At 31.0% G+C, this 20564-nt stretch overlaps 1 protein-coding gene across 2 annotated transcripts; it reads left to right on the top strand.

The window, feature by feature from the left end:
• The first annotated feature begins 14 nt into the window (after positions 1-14).
• Positions 15-19461, top strand: Ldaf1 (Lipid droplet assembly factor 1). 2 transcript variants are annotated; one of them, XM_067272381.1, is made up of 4 exons: positions 36-61; positions 7252-7361; positions 14606-14860; positions 19048-19461. In XM_067272381.1, exons 2-4 carry the CDS (start codon positions 7307-7309, stop codon positions 19245-19247), a joined length of 510 nt encoding a protein of 169 aa, XP_067128482.1. In that variant the 5' UTR covers positions 36-61; positions 7252-7306; the 3' UTR covers positions 19248-19461. The 2 variants fall into 2 exon arrangements, 1 of the variants encoding a protein (XP_067128482.1); XR_010881010.1 differs by lacking the exon at positions 7252-7361 and having other exon boundaries at positions 15-61.
• The last annotated feature ends 1103 nt before the right edge of the window (positions 19462-20564 follow it).

Here is a 20564-nt window from a genome sequence, read left to right as displayed (position 1 = left end):
TTTCCGACATAGAAGAAGAAGCAGACGTTACAGTGATCAGTTATGTTTATAAGAAGATAAAGTAAGTTTATTTGAAATTAATTTTTAAAAGTATTTAATTATTTCATCTCAATTTTACTATAATAACTTAAGTTTTTTTTCCCCTTTAAATTGCTTACGTTATAAGACGGCTCCGATCGCTTTATAATTGTAATATTACCTCGAATAATACATTGTAAATAATGTTTAAAAAGAATGTTTCCAAGCATTATATGAAGATATATGGTCATATAAGAAAGTTTTAATGCTTCTAATTCGAATGGAATATTTTATTTTTAAGAAATTTTTGTCTTTGGCATTTTATAAGCTTTAAAAGATTAAGTCGCTGTAACGTTAAGTTAGAAGTATCGGTTACCGCCGCCATCTTGTATCCCAGTGCGTACTGTACCTCTTCTCGTATTTTTATCCGATAAAATTTAAAATATTTATAACAGAATGTAACAATTATTAACTATTTATGATTTATTTCGATGTGATTTGGTAAGAATTAAGTTTTAAGCGTGTAAAATATTCAAATATATCTTGTTCCGCTCCCATGACGGATACTTTGGATTTCTGTTTTGCTTATGTAATGAATTCGCATTGCCTGTTATTTTATAAAAGTTTGATATAATTTGAAATTGTTTAGCATAATTATATATCGGGTTGTATCTTAGTAATGTATAAGATAATATTTGACTTGATATATGTAATTATTTTCACACTTCTGCATCAATATAAAAAGCCGAGAAAGGATTTGGTTCATCATTAAAACAAATTTTTTTCCTGCCATGTTTCAAAAATCAAAGTAAAATACAAAATTTAAAAAAAATTTATTTTTTATAAATTATTATCTGTAAAAGATCTGTTTACGTAGATAACAGTGTTCGTCATTTATAATATTGTTTGTTATAATTTATTTTATTAAGAATATATCTCGGTTAATTGCGTAATCGTTATTAAGTGAGTAAAATTTGTTTTTTAAAATACGTAATTTTTAGGGAAATTGTGATATAACTTAATTTTTCAATTGAAGTGGCGTGTAATGGCTTGAGGACGAAGCTTGGAGACAAATAATTACATCAATAAGTTTTTATTTAATTTTGTGGGGGTTTTTCACAAGTAGATTATAGAATACAGTATTACATCAATATAAAGAGGCAGACAAAGCGTTGCTGTAAGGTCATATATCTCGATCACTTTTACGATTATAATTTGTGGAATTTTTCACTCGATTCCAAGAGGGATCATTGCCTCTATAGACGCCAATAGGTAGTAGTATTTCCCTATTTACATAATACAGTAATTGTAACAAACTTGATTTTATTTTAACACTGAAATTTAAAACAATACTGTACAAGAAAAAAAAAGAACGAGAATTGCAATCGAGAAAAGATTCTTTTATCGCTAAAAATACAATATAAAATAACGAATACTACATGAGATACAAAAATTATTTTGTTAAATTTAAGGAATATATATATTATATTACTTTAATAATATATATATATAGTAAGAAGACTTTAAATTACTCTTTCAAGGCAGTAAGAGGGCTTTTTCATGTCATTCTATTGAAAGAGGCCTCCCAAATAAATCGAAAAGCAATTAAATTTGATATATGTGGAGAGAACAGAGCAAATCAAAAATCTGTAGTGTTTCTCGTCAAGTCAGGAATTGAATACGCTTCGTGTTCGTCCTATGGACTGCCGATCGCAAAGTTAGGAGCAGCACAGCTTGGCGTTAGATCGAAATGTGTTGGGTAAGTGAAGAACATACCGTTGTTGAGACACAGAAACCTGGAAAGCGCCACTACGAGTCGTGTTTCACGTCATAGTTAAGCAGGAACTTAGAGTATGCATGTTCTGCAAAATTTTCAGAAACATTTGACCAATAGAATTGGCTGTACTGTTAATTAATTGTGCAATAAATGCGTATATAATTGAATAGTCCGAATTGCTGAGGAAACCTCATAAATGATTTTGTTTGTTTTGTTTGTTTTTGAGTTCACTCAGTAGTATGTCTAAATAATTACATGATTACAACTTACAATAAACCTTCATACGGGAATATCTTACACAATTATATCCAATATTAATTGCCTTTTATTGCTCCTGTAAATTTGATTTTTGGCACTTACAAGGTTTTCATAGGTCAGCGACGATATTTCTTTCAAAATCCTACAGGATTCTGTTGCATCCGTTCATGACACTAGGACTCGGCAAGCAAGTAATTAGAAGTGGCAATTGTCCCTCTGAGATTCGCTTTATTCTTCTGTTTACTTTTTTAAATAAAACTTTTAATAAGCAAAGATACTTTTAGGAATAAATTCATTTTAATAATCGTTACTGTCCGAACTGAAGTAACTATAGAGGGGGTGCAGTCACGTGATATAACGTAATTGCTCCGCCCAACAAAACAATTGTCCGCCATATTGGTTGCTGATTTCACGTTACCCTGCTTGATCACTTTATTACGTCAACGTGGAAGAAAGGAATTTTACTGGCTTTGCAGCCGATTTAAAAGGTAATGATTTGATAAAATATAAAGAGAAAACTTCTTTTATAGAATTGGATCCATAGGAAATGAAACAAATGGATTTTTCATCCAACGATTTAACCACGTGGCCAACTATAGAACATGGAGAGACAGTAAATTATTTGGAAACTCCTTTACACAAAAACTCCTGATCAGCCGATTCCAGGATGTGTTAGTCGGGAATTGCTACTTATGTTAAGATTGTCTTGATAGATATTTGTGTTTATACTGTTTAGGTGTATGTAGGCTGATGAGGAGTTTTTGTGCCCGAAATGCATTCTACTAAAAATTTGATTGTGGTTAATTAATTAAAGGCTAATTTTTGTAAAAATTTAGTCTATTTTGCTCCAGTAGTCCCTGATGTGATAAGCCCTCCAATTTATTATAGCCATATTTATTAGGCTAATTAACTTAATCTTAATAATAGAGACTTGCGCAACACAAAACCATAGTGACAAAAGAAAAAATTTAATGGTAATTATAAATACAACTTAACTTAAAATGTGACTAAATATAAAATTACATTCATCTTAATATTAACGCTGTTATGTTACGAGTAATGGAAAGTCTCGCATGAAGATAACGTACCTCTCCTACAAGCAAAATTAAATCATTACGAATAAAATATCACGATGAATAAATCCGCTTATTAAATCATTATGAGCATCGAGTGATTTGTATGCCTTCATCTAATCCAGTGTGACAGCGTTAGTTGTTGAAACCAAATAATTTACTGCCTCCATGTTCTATAGTTGGCCACGTGGTTAAATCGTTGGATGAAAATTCCGTTTGTTTCATTTCTTATGAATCCAATTCAATAAAAGAAGTTTTCTCTTTATATTTTATCAAATCATTACCTTTTAAATCGGCTGCAAAGCCAATAAAATTCCTTTCTTCCACGTTGACGAAATAAAGTGATCAAGCAGGGTAACCTGAAATCAGCAACCAATATGGCGCCTGTATATGTGAGTGGAGTCATGTGACGTCACGTGCACCCCTCTATAATCCGCGCGCTTCCAGATGATCCTCTTGTTTTAGATCTAAGCTAGTGCTCTACTATTTGGAATATACTACACTTAATGGAGTAATTGGAATTTTCGCTTTTTTAACTTTTCTTACTCGTGTTTACATTGTCATTGATAGAAGAATATAGTATAAGTAGAAACAAATCTGTTTAAAGAATATGATTTTAGCCAATCGATTGGGTTGATTAATCTAAATCTCACGCTTTTCCTCCTCCGAGACAAAATCTTGCGGGCGCTCGAGTCAATTGATGAAGGATAAAGATTGTAGCCCGACATATTTAATTCAAACTACCCGCGAAAACTATCAAGGGGATTTTTTACTCTCTATCTGTGGGCAGTCAGAGGGGGGGCTTTTATCCGGTTCGGCCGGATGGTGGGTGAGAGACGGGGCATGACATATCCGGCACGGACAATCTCAAAAATTCTTAGCGGTAGGCAGACACGTTAACCGCTCAGCCATCCGTCTGTCATAAAGAGGCGATTTAAATCAACAAACCAATCAAGTATCGTTAAAGAGAAATGTATCGAATGTGCGACAGTAACATGGTATATCTCTGGGACAAATATGACATTAAATGCTTGTATAATTTTTTTTTTTTTTTGGTCGTTATTGCTAAATCTTCAAGATTTGTTTTCGAATAGTTAGCCGATAGTGAATGGCATAACGACAAAATATGGTGCCTGGGATAAACTAAAACATTTCTTCACATTGCAAAACTTTTCTTGATGACAGTGGTGCGCAAACCGCAAAAATTCAAAGAAATTTATTTGACAATAGAAAATATAAGGCTTTTCTTCAACAAGTATTAGGTACCAGTAAAATACTGAAATGAAATTATATTACTTATAAAAATAGAATAGCATACCTTACATTGAATTTTTATGGTGTAAAGTTTTCTTAAGTATTTTTCATTAAATAAATATACCCATATGCATAAATAAAAGTATGTGTTTTATTCAGACCTGTAATAAGGCAGAAACATAAGCGTAAATCCCAGAAAGAATTTTATTTTACGTTGACGATTAAAAAACTCTACTGTTTATCCAGGGGTCACGACAAAATTTTACACAAAATGGGAGGGGGGTCGAAAATGAAAATAGTTTGCGCGCACTGCTCTATGAGATTTCATATATATGTATACTGTAAATCAGTGATTCTCAAAGTGGGGGTCGTGAAAAATATTAGGGGGTCGCTGAAAATTGATTCTAGATCAATTTTTTTCAAATATTTTATAAATTTACTATGGATTCATGTTTAGAAATAATAGAAATAAAAACTATATAAAATAATTTCTACTTAAATAAATTGCACATATAAATAATAAAAAGAATATAAATAATTAAATACGAGCCTAATCCCCTCTCTCCGGGATGTTTTTCGACACATACTCATTCTTCGGGGGTCCTTTGAAATTTTTAAGTGCAGAAGGGGGGGTCGCGGTCCAAAAAGTTTGAGAAACACTGCTGTAAATTATTTTATCCAAACTTTTTGTAACTATTTTTGATTTAATAAATAAATAAATCTCGTAGGTGATCAGTTGGCGTTTATGATCGAGGTCACATTAGCCATATTCCTCTATGCCTTTGCCAATAGCAAAGATCCTTGCTAAACGGAAAGTTCTTTTCTCTTAATGGTTTTAATATGGAGATATTACCTCAAATATGCTCTTTCTCCGATAGACATTATTGATCGCTATGCGACCGACGAGCCAGCCGTATCCGAACGACCTAAACGCGCGCGAGGGAAAAGAATGCCTTCCGGGAAGACTTTTATGGGAAACTGGCCTCCTATTCAGTCATTATCGGCAAGGAGAAAACCCGGAAAACTCCATGCAGCCAGCCTGTCCGATCGCGGCGCGAATCCACGACCGAACTTCCCAGTGTTTAGGGTCCGGTCACCACCGCTATGAGCGGCAACGGAGACCACTCGGCCTCTGGTGGGCCAACGGAAAGTTAATAAGCAACGAGCAACTATTGCAATTTTTAATCATATTTTAATTTTAATTTAAAAGAAATGCTCTCCACCTCAAATTAGTAGTGACTTGACCCTGTACATCATACTTTTCCTTTAACAATAATCGTGCCGGTCATATATCTAACACCTTTCGGGGGAAAATTTTTGAATTGAAATAACATGACTTCCGGTTTGCGTCGGACATTTGTATATAGTTAATCGGGGCCTCCTGTTTCTAAGCTTTCCATATCTCGTCTGTAATTTCATTTATGTAACACCATTCTCGAGATTAATTAAGGAAAGACGACGGTGGGAATTTATAGGTCTACAATTTTTTCAAGTTGCAATATACAGTAATTAAGGAATTAGTAAAATAAACTTATGGATTGTAAGTTTGTGTTACTAATATAAAAACTTAACTGTAATCAATAGACAACTTGAAATGTTAATTTATTGATAAGGATTACTGTGCAAGAGAAGTTTTTTTTTTATTTCCTTTATATCGTTTGCAAATTATGTATAGAATAAAGACACAGATGACAGTTTTCTTTTTGTATTCTTAATATATTATTATTGTGTGAAATGATGAAATAACCAACGTTTAGTACATTAATATATATTTATTGAGAAGAAATTTTGAGAAAAAACAAAACATGAAATAAATGTCTTTCCCACTCTGTTATTTATAACAGAGCCAAGTATGGCAGTCGGTCAAAAGTTTACCCCCTCCCCCCAAGATTTTTACATTTTTGGACTCTGGGAACCTTGAAACGTCGAGAAATGCAAAAAATTCGAGTTTTTTTTCTGTATATATGCAGGGGTCTAGCTGCATAGCGCCAAGTCACTAGTAGTGGCGTAGCGTGGGGGTCAGCCGCCCGGGGCGGAGGAAAATTTCGCCGCCCCCTTATTTAGGTATTTTTACAAGATATTATTATTTATTGTGAAATTTTGCCGCCCCCTATAAGTGCCGCCCGGGGCGGACCGCCCCCGCTACGCTACGCCACTGATCACTACTTAGCGATAGTTTTATTAAAGTGGCGAAAAAATATAATACTGGCGATAGCAAGTGGCGATAAAAACCCTAGTCCGCTTGTTTCCGCGTTCAGCTTGAAATTGAATTACGAAGCATACTTCAGGAAAAACAGCGGCAGAATGTCTAGCTCCCCTTGAACCTCATACCTAACGATTTCATGAAGACACGTGCAAGTTCGGACATAAAATAGGAAGTGACGTTGAAAACCGAAGGCAGTTTTCGTGCAATGCCGCTTAACGTATCCAGATTGGGGATTTTTTTTATCGACTGACAGAAAATTTAGGGACTTTTTTCGTTTTGAGTTTTTTTTTCCAATAAACTAAAACAAAAATTTTGACATGACAGAACATGTGTAATACTTGTAGAAAATATTAAAAATAAACACATCGCCGACGTTATTTTACATTTAGTAAATATAAATTTGCAAAATCAAAGTTGCAGCACAGTCCATGCATTCTCTAACAAATTCTGCCAATACTTAACCAATACAATAGTAAATATAATGGACTACCGACGGTGTGCAACGATGTACAGAAAAAGCAAAGACAAAGGTTTTTTTGTGAATGCTCTGTATTTTTACAATTTAAATTTACTAAATGTGAAATACTGTTTACATATGTAATCAAATGTGTTATTCGGAATTATTCATTAAAAGATTATTCAAAAATAATTTCTTTTGGTAACAGGAGACGTTCGAATCGGAGACCTGAATGTCTGGCCCTCTCCTTGTGACAGCTTAACATGTTACTTTTGCTTTGCAGATATCAAACTAAGACTACCAGATCTGCATTAATTAGTAAGTAAAATTGGTAGCGAAAAAAATTTAAAACTGGCGAAATGGCGATATTTTAAAATTTTCTAGAGCGACTTCTGTGTCTGGATGGTAGTGTATGTGGAGCATGTTTTTGTTCATCCACTTCGAAGCTTAACAACTGTTGTGCTTCTCGTCAAAAATTTCTGAAATTTTGCCGGAAGGTTTGTGTATTAGGGAGATTGATTATATTAAAGTTTGGTGGTTAAAGGTCGACGGGGTGGAGAGATACAGTAGGGAGTAATGACGATTTTACTCGTTATTTGTATTTACATTTTTTTTAAATAAAACCCTCAAAATGTCAAAAAACTTAATTGTGAGGGTAGAGATTACCCTCAAAATTACGTTTTTTGACATTTTGACATTATAATAATTAAAAATATTGTATATAAGGATTTTTTAATAAAATATCATAACAGATGGCGTCACACATGCAGTTTTAAACGTTGCCTGTAAAGTTAAGAAACTCGTTGCTGGATTTTTTTATGATTTTATTCTATTTATAAAAAAAAGTATAGACCTAATAAACATAGTATTGGATATGGTACTTTAAATATATTTAAAAAATTAAAATGCATAATTGCAACACATTCACAAAAAGAATAAGATCACATAATAGTATGGAATTTTTCGATTTTTGCCTATTAATTAATACTCTACCGCAGCGATTCTCAACCTTCTTAGCTCCGTGACCCCAAATACTAAATATAAATAAAATTAATATTTTGCGACCCCCACCCAAAGGAATAACAACAGTAAGCCTTACTATTACTAATTGAATTTTGACTGTAATTATAAATGTAAATTTTTAAAAAATATTATATAATCACATTGCACTAATTTTATACATTAAGAAAATACCGACAGTGTAAAAAATGTAATACAACTATTCCTATTATTTTATGTCGCTGCGTTTATAGCGACGGGTATGAACGTGCGTGTATGACGTGTACATACATGAGCAATTTACAAGTTCCAACTTGATGTGTACATGCTCTTTATAATTTGATCTCCTTCTATAATACTTGCTGTGAGAGCATGTTTGAACATGCATATGGATGCGTTTGAACAAGTCATGCTGTCACTAGTATAAAAGAGGCGCTGGCGATTGCACCACTTCAGTTAAGTTTTGAATGCAAAGCGTGCGTCTGGTGCATTTATTTTAGTGTGCGGTCAACCGTGAAACTGAATTGTTTTTTAAAATTTCTAATGCGAAATGGATAAATTTGTGAAAAACGAAGTGAGCCATCTGCATTCAATGAATCGGTTGGTAAAAAGACATGGTTGTACAATGACAGTTATTTAAATTATGGTTTCACCTCATTAGATGGAAAGCCACAGTGCGTTGTTTGCTCTCAAGTTCTCTCCGATGAAAGTACAAAGCCACCAAAATTAGTTCGGCACTTGGAAACTAAACATCCGGCTCATAAAAACAAACCCTTGGAATTTTTCAAAAGAAAATTATATACCTAGAGAAATCAACAAACTTCTATTTGTAAGTTAAGCCATACTGATAAAAGCATACTTGAAGCACTTTATCTCGTAGCATTAAGAGTAGCTAAGATGGCCAAACCCCATACAATTGCCGAAAACCTCATATTGCCTGCTGCAATTGATATGGTCAGTGTTTTAATAGGTGTGGAAGAAGCAAAAAAATTGAAAAACGTTCTGCTTTCTAACGACATGATATCAAGGGAAATCGATGACATGGCTGCCGATGTTAGCAATCAGATAATTCAGCAAGTGAGTTTGAGTGAATTTTTTAGTATTCAATTTGATGAATTAACAGATGTAGTGAACATGTCTCAGTTCTTATTTTTTTGTGAGGTATGAATGTGATAGGGACACATCAATCAAAGAAAATATGTTGTTTTGCAAAACAGTACTGGATCATGCAACAGGACAATGTCTTTTTGATGTTTTTTATGAAGCTACAAGAAACTATATTAACATAGATTGGACAAAATGTATTGCAGTATATAGTGATGGTGCAAAGGCGACAACAGGAAAGAAAGTGGATTAATGAAAATATTAAGAGATTGTCTTATACCAAGGGTAGAATGGATGCATTGCTTCCTTCACAGACACGCTCTTGTCACAAAAAATATGCCGGAAAATCTCAATCAAATTCTTTGTAAAGCTGTAAAGTTGGTTAATTTTATTAAAAGCCGACCGTTGCAGAACAGGCTGTTTGCTAAACTATGCGATGAAATAGGTGAAAATAAAACATCTCTTCTTTTCCATATAGAAGTTAGATGGTTATCACGAGGGAAAGTGTTAACCCGGGTATTGGAACTGTGAGATGAATTAATAATATTTTTCCAGGATAAACAAACACCATTCTCATTGTTTTTACAGAATAATGAGTGTATGTTGTTGGCTTACTTAACTGATGTATTTTCACTTTTAAACGACTTGAATGTGAATTTACAAGGACGCGATAAAAACATTTTATTAATGACAGACAAAGTTCATGCGTTCATTAAGAAGCTTGATATCTGGATTATTCGCCTTCAAAGTAAAAATTTGGATATGTTCCCACTCACTTCGGTTTATATTGAGAAAAATTTGAATGAACAAGACACTATTATCTACCACAGTTTGGATTGCATGAAGATGCATTTGCATGAGCTAAAAACTCAGTTGACAGAGTATTTTCCGGAAGATAAAAATGATTTCTTGAAGAGATGGGTACTGACTCTGTTTAGTGAAAATGTTGCCGCTGCTAAGTTACCAGTTCAGATTCACAACCATCGAAATGTCTGCCGACAAAACACTACAACTGCAATTTACATCTGAAGATTTAAATACGTTTTGGCTTGCTCGTCAACATGAATATGGAAATTTAGTCACAGAAGCATTGAAAATATTAATCCATTTTGCCACATCTTATCTCTGTGAAAAAGGTTTATTGTCTGTGGTTGCGCTAAAAACTAAATACAGGAATTGTCTTTTATCACTCAAAAACAATTTGCTTTTGTGTGTTTCTAATGTAGATCCACGTATGGAGAAAATTTTAAATGAAAAACAAATGGAACCATCACATTAATTTCTTTTTTTTACATGTGTACTTATTGTAAAGTAAAATGTTTATAACTTTATAATAAATGATGTTTTTCTCATAAAATGATTTCATTATTGTTTCGCGACCCCCTTTAATATCACCGCAAACTCCAGGTTGAGAAACGCTACTATACCGTGAGGATAAAATTGGATTTGATACTATTAACTGATTCTTTGAAATGTTCTTAATGAAATAATGTATGTTAAAACGAGCAATTACTTACAGTGACATGGTCACAATGCTGGGCTGCACAATTTATAATCACATTTTTAATTTATTTAATTTAAAATATATGCTCTCCACCTCAAATTAGTACTGTAGTGTCTTGCCCCTGTATATCACACTTTTCTGTTAGACAGACGATCTGCACGGCTCAATTGCTAACTCTTTTTGGGGGGAGAATTTTTGAATTGAAATAACATGACTTCTGATTTGCATTAGAAGTTTGTATATAGTTAATCGGGGCCTCCTGTCTCTAAGGTTTCCATATCTGGTTTGTCTGGAGTAGCCTAAATCTAGTGCCAAATTAATTTCTAATCTATAATCATATATCCAAAATTTAGCCCGATCATTTACGGCAGTTGTTGGTGTATTTGCTTATGATATCGGGTTTCGTTTGATGTATGTTTGTAAACAAAACTTACTTCTGAATTTCTTGTCCTGAATGTGGTTTTATGATATCATACATAGCCTAACCTCATGTTCAAAATTATATCTTTGAATTCTTGCAGATTTTATAATTATGTATATATACATTACATATTTAAAATTAAAAACACAAAATGTAATGTTTAAGCCATTAATAACAAGTTACACAATCAACTTGTGACAATGCAGGGAAAATTGAAACAGGCTTCCTTAATTAAACATAATTAAAGTAAAGTAAAGTTTTAAAACTGTTTTGATTTAAAATAATAATAATGTGAATTTATTAATGAAAGGAAAGTTTTTAGAGCATCAAAAAATTGTTATTGAATATATATAAAAATTTTCCATGTAAATTAATAGTGTTATAAATTTATAAAAAAATTAGTATCACTTTCATATTAACATTTTTTCATTCTGTAAATCAAACACATATATATATATATATGAATATCTAATTCTGACCTCCTTAGTTTAAGTTTGTTTTTTTAAATACTTTCTGCCCTGTGGGCACTAAGATTGCCTTTTTAGCAAGCCCATTATGGGTTTGGCCAGGCTCACAATGAGATGGCTGGGTAGTAAGGGTAGAGGCCCAACATGTGCAGACAGACAACCACTTGAAAAATTTCTTTTTTGACCTGTCTGGATTTAGTACCAGTTTTCCCAGAGTAGTAGGCTGCTGCCCTAATCGTTCGGCCATCCGACAGTCCTTTAATTTAGGTTTATAAAATGTAGTAATATAATTTTTGTGTGTGTTTACAATTTCTACGACATCTAATTTTATAATAAAATTATAATAATTTAAAATTTTCCAACTTGATTGTATTTTCATTCCTTATAATGAATAAAAGTTTTTGTTTCTTTTTCAAATAAGATATTCAGCTGAGTGTAGAAAGAATATTTTGTAATATTTCAAGAATTTGGCAATCAAATTACTTATAAAGACTGTTATAGATTTTATATTATTAATTTACATAAAAAAGAGATCAAACTTATACATATGAATGTGTTATTTAAGCATAACAAAGTAAAATCTAATGTTCAACATACACATAAGGAATATGTAATTAAATCTTTATACTATAGCTTTATATTTGAAATTTTGTTTTCTGTATTTTTGAAGTCTATCAATACATTGAATATATATTCAATGTTTTATTATTGTGTTGATATAATTCAATAATATTGAAAATATTATTGAATTATATCAACACAATAAAATAAATTTTATTCATTTATTATTTTAAAAGTAATTTTAAGTTTATAGAATTAAGATTAATTAATTTTAAAAGCATATAAAGATAATTTCATAAAATTCTAAATAATAAATAAAATTTATGGGGATAATTGAATAATTTTTACAAAATCTAACATAATGATTTATTAGAAAATTATCAAATTTAAGTTACAATAAACAATAAAATTAACACACCACCACACACCTTGACGATGGTTATAGTGTATTGTTAAATATATTGGAAGAGATGATTGGACTGGAGGTCCAGGTAACGTAACTGGCAATGCATCCGCATGGTAAACAGCAGTTGCGGGTTCGAGTCTCACTCCAGGCCAATTATTTTCTTCCAAGTTAATCTAAAATTATTTAATTAAATATAATACAAGATGGTGCCTAATGCCTCCCCCTAGGGTCAAATTCATTAGTAATTTATAATTATTATCATCAAATTATAGCCCAATGATACATTGCAATAACACACCACCAATTGCTATATATCTATCAGGTAGTTAAAATATTTATATTAATAATAAAATTTTAAAATAACATTATTTAATTGAAATTTGCTGTTTAGTTGTTACTTTAAAAAATTCTTTAATTATTTAGCCTATTTATGCATTTTGAGATGTACTGATATTTACTTATATTTGAAATTTTTTGAATATTGTAACAGAAAATAAATAATAAATTTTAAATAGTCCTACTAGTATTTTTTATGTTTATATCAAATCAAAATATACTTCCATACAAACTATTGAACAATTGTTTGACTTTGTATCTAATGAAAAGTAACCTCTACCCACCAATATAATTCTAAGTGTAATGTTAGATTAGCTGTCTATATCTATATATATATATATATAATCGAGACGAGTTGATAATAATAATAATCAGTGCAGAGCCCAAATGGTTAGGAGTTGAAAGTTGAAATTTGGTACACAGTTAGGGTACGTCACGAGAACGCACGCTAAGAAGGGATTTTTCGAAATTCCTCCCCATGGGGGAGATGGACAGGATTAAGGCTTAACACTTCCATCAACAATGGAAATGTTAAGTAACAATGGAAATGTCAACAATGGAAGTGTTATGTAACAATAGAATTGCAAGACGCAGATGCAGTTTTTTTCATTTTTGCGGAAAATCAAACATATTTTTAGACCCATCTAAAAATTCTGTAATAAGTCTGGAAACGGGGGGGGGACAATTCTTGCATTCTGTGAAAACGGGTAACGTTGACTGTAATGTAATAATCTTAATTTTCGCTATTGTTACTTTTGCCCGAGCAATGCCGGGTCTACCTGCTAGTACATATATAATTTCTAACTGAATGGTTATAATATGTGATTATTCACTTAAGGCACTTATATAAAAATCCAACAACAAATTGCTTAACTTTCCCAGCAACATTTGGTGGCACCATCTGTTATGATATTTTATTTTAAAAACATTTTATATTTTTAATTATTAGAAAATGGCAAAAAGTTAATTTTGAAGGTAGGGACAGATTTTATAAAAATTTGTAAATGTTAACAATGTCATAACTAAATATCAAACTCAGCATTTTTAAAATCTTAATGAAACATTAAACACCTTCTATTGCTGAGAAATGTTTATTTAATAAAACACTGTTTTCAGCCTCATGGAATAAGCCATCCTCAGGTGTAATTGAGCTTGAACATGTTTTAAAATTGAAACGATGGAACATTTGAACATTATACATTCAAATTTAAAACGAAAATAATAAACAAATTAACAAATAAATAACAAAATAAAATGTACTAAATACACTGAAGCAACAATAATGTCTAAAATCATCATTAAGTCTGACCCTACTCAAGATACGACACTCTGTATCTCTTCACCCCATCAATCTTTAACCACCAAAATTTAATAGTATCAATCCCCTTAATTCATAAACTTCCCTGCAAAATTTCAGAAATTTTTGAAGGAAAGCACAGCTGTTGTCAAGCTTCAAAGTGGGTGAACAAAAACATGCTTCCCCACACACAAACTTCCATAAATACAGAAAAAATCCTCAAATTTCTTTGCATTTTTTGACGTTTCAAGGTCCCAAGTCCAAAAATGTAAAAATTTTGGTGGGGTCATTCTTTGACCGATCGTCATACTTTCCCTCTATTATATTTAATAGCCGGAAAAGTAAAAATAAATTTATGTATGTATCTTATGTAAAGTTAAAAAACAATTTAAAATAATTTACTTCAATTTAGCTATGCCTATTTTATTTACATGAAATAAGATTATTTATTTATTTATTTTTTATAGATATAAAAATGATTGTCAAAAGAACTATGATGGATGAAATGAGACAGAGACTCTTTGATACTTATTATAGATTAACAGAAATTGTGAGACACTACAAAAATGCACAATCTTATCAAGACTATGTTAAAGAGCATCCATTTGTTTTTCTTGCTTTCGCAGTCCTAGGAAGTATGTCACTTATTCCTGTTTTAGCCTTTGTTGGTTTCCTTGCAGCAACTATGATGTTTACTGTATTGGGATTTTTATTTCTTGAAGGTATGTAAACAATTTATTTAAAAAAAATTCAGTTAAAAAAAGGTATGTTTTTTTAAAATGTAAATACTGTATTTTTATAAAATTATATATATTATAAAATTGTTTCTGTATTTGCAAGATGTTCTTACTCAATCTGATAGTATTAACTCTTTCTTGAAATAATATAGATTTTTTTAAAATTTAGCTATTAGAATATAAAAATATGAAACTATAGTTTATACCAGAAACTTGTACATTTTTCATCATTACTTCACATTCTTTAAAATGTTGTAGAACATACAAATTATTATTATTAAATTTTCTGATTAAAAGAATCCTTATAAATGTGTTTGAGATTTAATAGAACAACTGTTAGAAATTACAGCAAAACAAAAAGTAGAACAATTTTAGCATTGAACTACACCATCTACTAAACTACATCATCAAATAATGTAAATTGTTTGATCATACATATAATACCGTATATTGAAGAAAGTTTGAAAGTTTAATATAGACCAGGTGTTGGCAACCTTTTTGTTACTAAGGGCGCATAAAAATTTTAAAAACTATCGAGGACACAGTTTAATTTTTGGAAAAGAAATCACAATGTTATAATAAATAAACAAAATAATTGTTTTGAAATATGTATATTTATACAAAATAAAGATTATACATGCATGTAATAACTAAAAAATGAAAATTAAAAGTACATACCTAAAATAACACAAAATCAAATTAAATAAAATTACAAGTGTTTATATATTTGTGCTTGCATGACTATGGCTCCAGAGGGTGCATCTGAAATTTGCCATGGCACCTGCAGGCACCACATTTCCGATTCCTGATTTAGACAATTTTAAGTTTTATGTAAGAAATGGAACTTTGAGTAAGAGGAAGATTGGAATTTGACTATCAAATACCTCTACTTTGCTGGGACATCTTTGGCTGGTGTAGCGATATCTATTGCATACACCAGCCAAAGACGTCCCAGCATTTTTGCTGTACTAAGAATAATAAGCACGTTTTCTCACTCTGTTCGTGTCCTTCCTTTCTTGTGTTTTGTCGTCATCACTACTACGCCAAGAAAGTGTTTCCGACCATGCATTATTATGTGATTTCCCATTGTCTAGGTGTACTCTATCTCTCCTGAAAGTTTGTAACCGCTGTACTGATACACCCTGTATATATTTATATATATTTCAATTTAAAAAAAAATTCTTTGGGAATAATATTTGATAGTTTAGGTGTACTCACAAATTCAGGACTTATTATACTTATTGGGACCTTGAATAAGTTCTCACTGTTTTCCAACAGATGGCGTTACCAGAATTGTGTGTGTGTATTTTTAGATGGTGACGCATTTACGCATCTGTAAGAAAGTACGATAAGCAACCTTGAAATTCAGTATGTCATTTTGCTGAAGTGTAAACAGCCTTTTTTCATAGTGTTAAACATGTTGAGTTTCGTGCCAAAAAAAAGAGTATTTGCGGGGAATTTTATTGCATTATTTTATTCAAAAAAAATCTGCAGCTGAAGCACACAGAATTCTTGTTGAGACTTACGATGACCATGCTCTGTCAGAAACAACATGCAGAGATTGGTTTAGACACTTCAAAAATAATGATTTTAATGTTGAAGATAAAGAATGCACTGAAAAAGTTTGAAGATGAGGAATTGGAGGCATTACTTCATGAAGACTCATGTTAGATGCTAGTTGAACTTGCAGAATCATTAGGAGTTAATCGTGATTAACTCCTAATGATTCTGCAAGTTAATAAAGATTAGGAATGATTCAAAAGCAAGGACATTGGGTGTCTTATGAGTTGAAGCTGAGAGACGTCGAATAGCATCTCATCACGTGTGAACAGCTGTTTCAACGGCAGAAAAGGAAAGGTTTTCTGCATCGTATCATGACTGGGGATGAAAAGTGGATACACTATGATAACCCTAAGTGTAGAAAATCATGGGGTAAGCCCGGCCATGCATCAACATTGTCAGCAAAGCTGAATATCCATGGTTTGAAGCTTCTGCTCCACATTTGGCGGGATCAGCTAGGTGTAGTTTATTATGAGCTGCTCAAACCGAACGAAACCATCACAGGAGATCGCTATCGACTACAATTGATGCATTTAGGCAAAACATTGAAGGAAAAATGGCCACTATAAGAGCAGAGACATGACAAAGTGATTTTGTAACATGACAACACTCGGCCGCATGTTGCACAACTGGTGAAAATCTACTTGGAAATGCTTAAATTGGAAGTCCTATCCCATCCACCGTATTCACCAGACATTGCCCCTTCTGATTATCACTTGTTCCAATTGATGGCACATGGCCTGGCTGTGCAGCACTTTCATTCTTATGAAGATGCCAAAAAATCAGTTGATTCTTGGATAGCCTCAAAAGACATGTCTTTTTTCTGACGTGGAATTCAAATGCTGCCTGAACGATGGGAGAAAGTAGTGGCTAGCGATAGACAATATTTTCAGTGACATGTTTTTTATGACTTTTTTAAATAAAGCATTAATTTTCATGAAAAAACATAAGACATAAGATTTAAAGTAATTGGTTGAACTCGAAGGTATAGCCAAAGAAGTAATAGGATAGGGAGAAAGGGGTGAGTGAGGGAAGAGAGGAAAGAGAAGGGGTAAGTGTGAAGAGGGTGAGGGAGGGAAAGGAGAGGGAGATGGGAGGGGAAAAAGAGATAGAAAGAATTGAAACAAGGGATCCGTGGGCGCCTGACGGGAACTGAATATTGAACAGCTTAAAATAAAATACATTTAACAAGTGGAAGTTATATACAAATTGAATGAACAGATGAGATTGGTGGCACCTTATGAGGCTTACATGTAAGACAAAGCAGAGAACCTGTATGCTGAGAATGGAGAGCCAGGATTGGCATGTAGAAGAGAAGGTAGACCATTTGAATGTTGAAGAAGAGGGAATTCAGTTGAGATCCAGTGAGTGTAATTGTAATTGGCATTATGAGTGTAAGTCATGTGAATAGTAAGAATTTTTTGTATTTTAGAATTTTGTTGGGGTGGTGTGGAGTTTTTGTCCTGTAAACAAAATAAAATGTTTCCAAAATAAGTAGTAACAATAACTAAATAAAAGATAATGTTTGGACTTGACTCCTTACAATATGTATACATATATTTGGTGTTTTCCCAAAAAACTGCAACGACAGTTGTATGTTTGAAGTGCATAAAAGATTTTTCACATTTTATAAGCTACTCTTACTGACTTTTAGACAAAGGAAAAACTGTTTGATGTGTTTTTGAGTTGATGGATAGTCCACATTAGCTTTTAAATTTCTTTTTAAACATACATAATCCATGGTCTGGATAGACATAATTTGGTCTTGATAGATAAAATTATGGGAAATATTTACAGGTATAGTACCTTCTGCAGTATACCTAACCTTGAATATGATTTTCAGTAGTTATATCAGAGATAGTAGTAATCCATCAATATTTTATAAAATCAGTAGACATCTCAAATTATATCTTTCTTAGCAAGATGTTATAAAATCATAAATTTCAGTATACTTTGGAAAATAATGTATTTTTCAATATTGAGACAGCAGATTATTAACTATAAAATGAGTAACTACTGCACACATGCAGTAAGTTTTTGATAAAAATCGTATTGAATATAATCACAGCAGTTTTTATTCAACAAATTATTTGAATGAATTAGGGGAATATATTTAAAAACATATGTGATTATGTTTACACTTCATGCAATTATCTGATGCTACAGTTATGTTTACAACTATTGTAATTATTTTTATAATTGATAAATGATTCCTTAATACAATAATAATCATTATATTGCATAATTACTTGGATCTTTTATTAAGATATCAGATTTGTCAAATTTTTATATATATATAATTCATGAAATTTCCATTGCTCTTTCTATTTAATAAAAACTTACAATGAGTTTATTTAGTATACATAAATTTCTACGACGAAATAAAATCAATTAAGTCGGAAACTAACAATTACAAAATCCAAAAATCGGTGTTTAGATCAGAATTTTTCTTGGGATATTTCAGGTAAGAGTTCAAGAAGTCATGACAAAGGGAGTATAAAGTTTTAATATTCTCTCCATTTGTTTTAGTTTATTATATTTGTATTTTAATAATTAATAAAACTATTAAAAATTACTATAATTGTATCAATTTTAATTAAAATATATTTCAGGAACTTTGCTAACAGTTGGAATCATCATTCTCAGTGGAGTATTGTTTACCATTGGAGTTGTTACTGCTGGATTTACAACATGTATGGCAATTATCTGGTTTGTTTTCAGAAAATTGCACAGATTGTTTTCTGGGAAAAAAATGGAATCAAACAGATCCCAGAAGACTATAGAATTATGGGAAAATCATTTTAAAATCTAATTACGATTGCTTTAAATCAGGGAGTTATATTTGATCGTAATGAAATTTGGTTTTTCCTAAGATTTGATTGTATGAAAATATTTACCATTTTTAGAAAATGTATTCATTTTATTTGTTATAATGCACATTAATTGATATATATTTATTGTTACAAATATGTACATAAAATTATTATTGAAGTATTTAATTTTTTTAAATATAATTTGTTTATTTATCTAAATTAAAAGTTTAATACAGAACAAGAACAACAGCCAGTTTACTATCATTATTAAAATACGTACGTGAAAGTTGTTTTTTGGTAAATTCGGTGTTATCTTTATTTTTAAATGCATATGAAAATATAGATTATGAAAAACTGATATCATCTGGAATTATTATTATTTTTTTAATTAAATATAAAATAAACATAAAATAAACAGGTGTTGTACTAGTAGAGAAATTTTGGATATTAAAAATAATTTATCCAAAATGTAGTATTAGTAATGAAATTAATTTAAACTGCAATCCACAAATATATAAGCAAATTTGGAAAATAAATCGGTAAAAAATAATTTTTCTTCGTTATGCTATTTCCGTTAGTCACTTATATCACAGTTTTACCATACTAATTTTATTATCCATATTACTTCACAGTTTCTATTTATGCCACACTTCCATTCATTCATCTATCGACATTAAAATTTGCTTCTAGATGATATCATTTCTTACTAATCTTTCTTTACATTTGTACATAAACTGAAGAAGGTACCAAATAATCCAAAACATTTTTCACAATTGTTTTAATGATAGTATATATATTATTGATACATGTTCAGAATTGTTTATTTAATATATAGATTATTTACTATGTTTATATATATATATTTTGTTTTTGTTTATTTTTTGTTATATTTTGTTTGTTTTTAGAAATGTAAGCAATATAAAAGATACTCAAAATCATAATGACTAATAAAAAATTTATAAGTAATATTTGAAAATCTTTTATTGTATCAAATTTAAATGTACACAAATATTACTAGCATATATTTGATTATATAATCATTAATAGCAAAATACAATATAGTAGAAAATAGATAACTTTGTAAATGAATAGTAAAATTTTATTTAGCCAAAGAATTTTTATCTAAAATTTTTTTTAAAAAGCCACTAGAAATGATCTATCAAAAATGCAATTATATCTTTGAACTTACCAAAATTCGTGATTATTTTTTAAAGCCAGAAAGTTATATTAATATATTTTATAATTGTCTCATTAACTAAATTTAGTTATGAATTGATTTTTAGATTAATGTGATTTAAAAACTATAGTTGTCACAT

Source organism: Centruroides vittatus, unplaced genomic scaffold, assembly GCF_030686945.1.
Source record: "Centruroides vittatus isolate TY-2023 unplaced genomic scaffold, ASM3068694v2 contig_436, whole genome shotgun sequence".
Lineage (NCBI taxonomy): Eukaryota > Metazoa > Arthropoda > Arachnida > Scorpiones > Buthidae > Centruroides > Centruroides vittatus.
The sequence above is the reverse complement of the archived record's forward strand: the minus strand, read 5'-3'. Positions and strand labels throughout refer to the sequence as shown.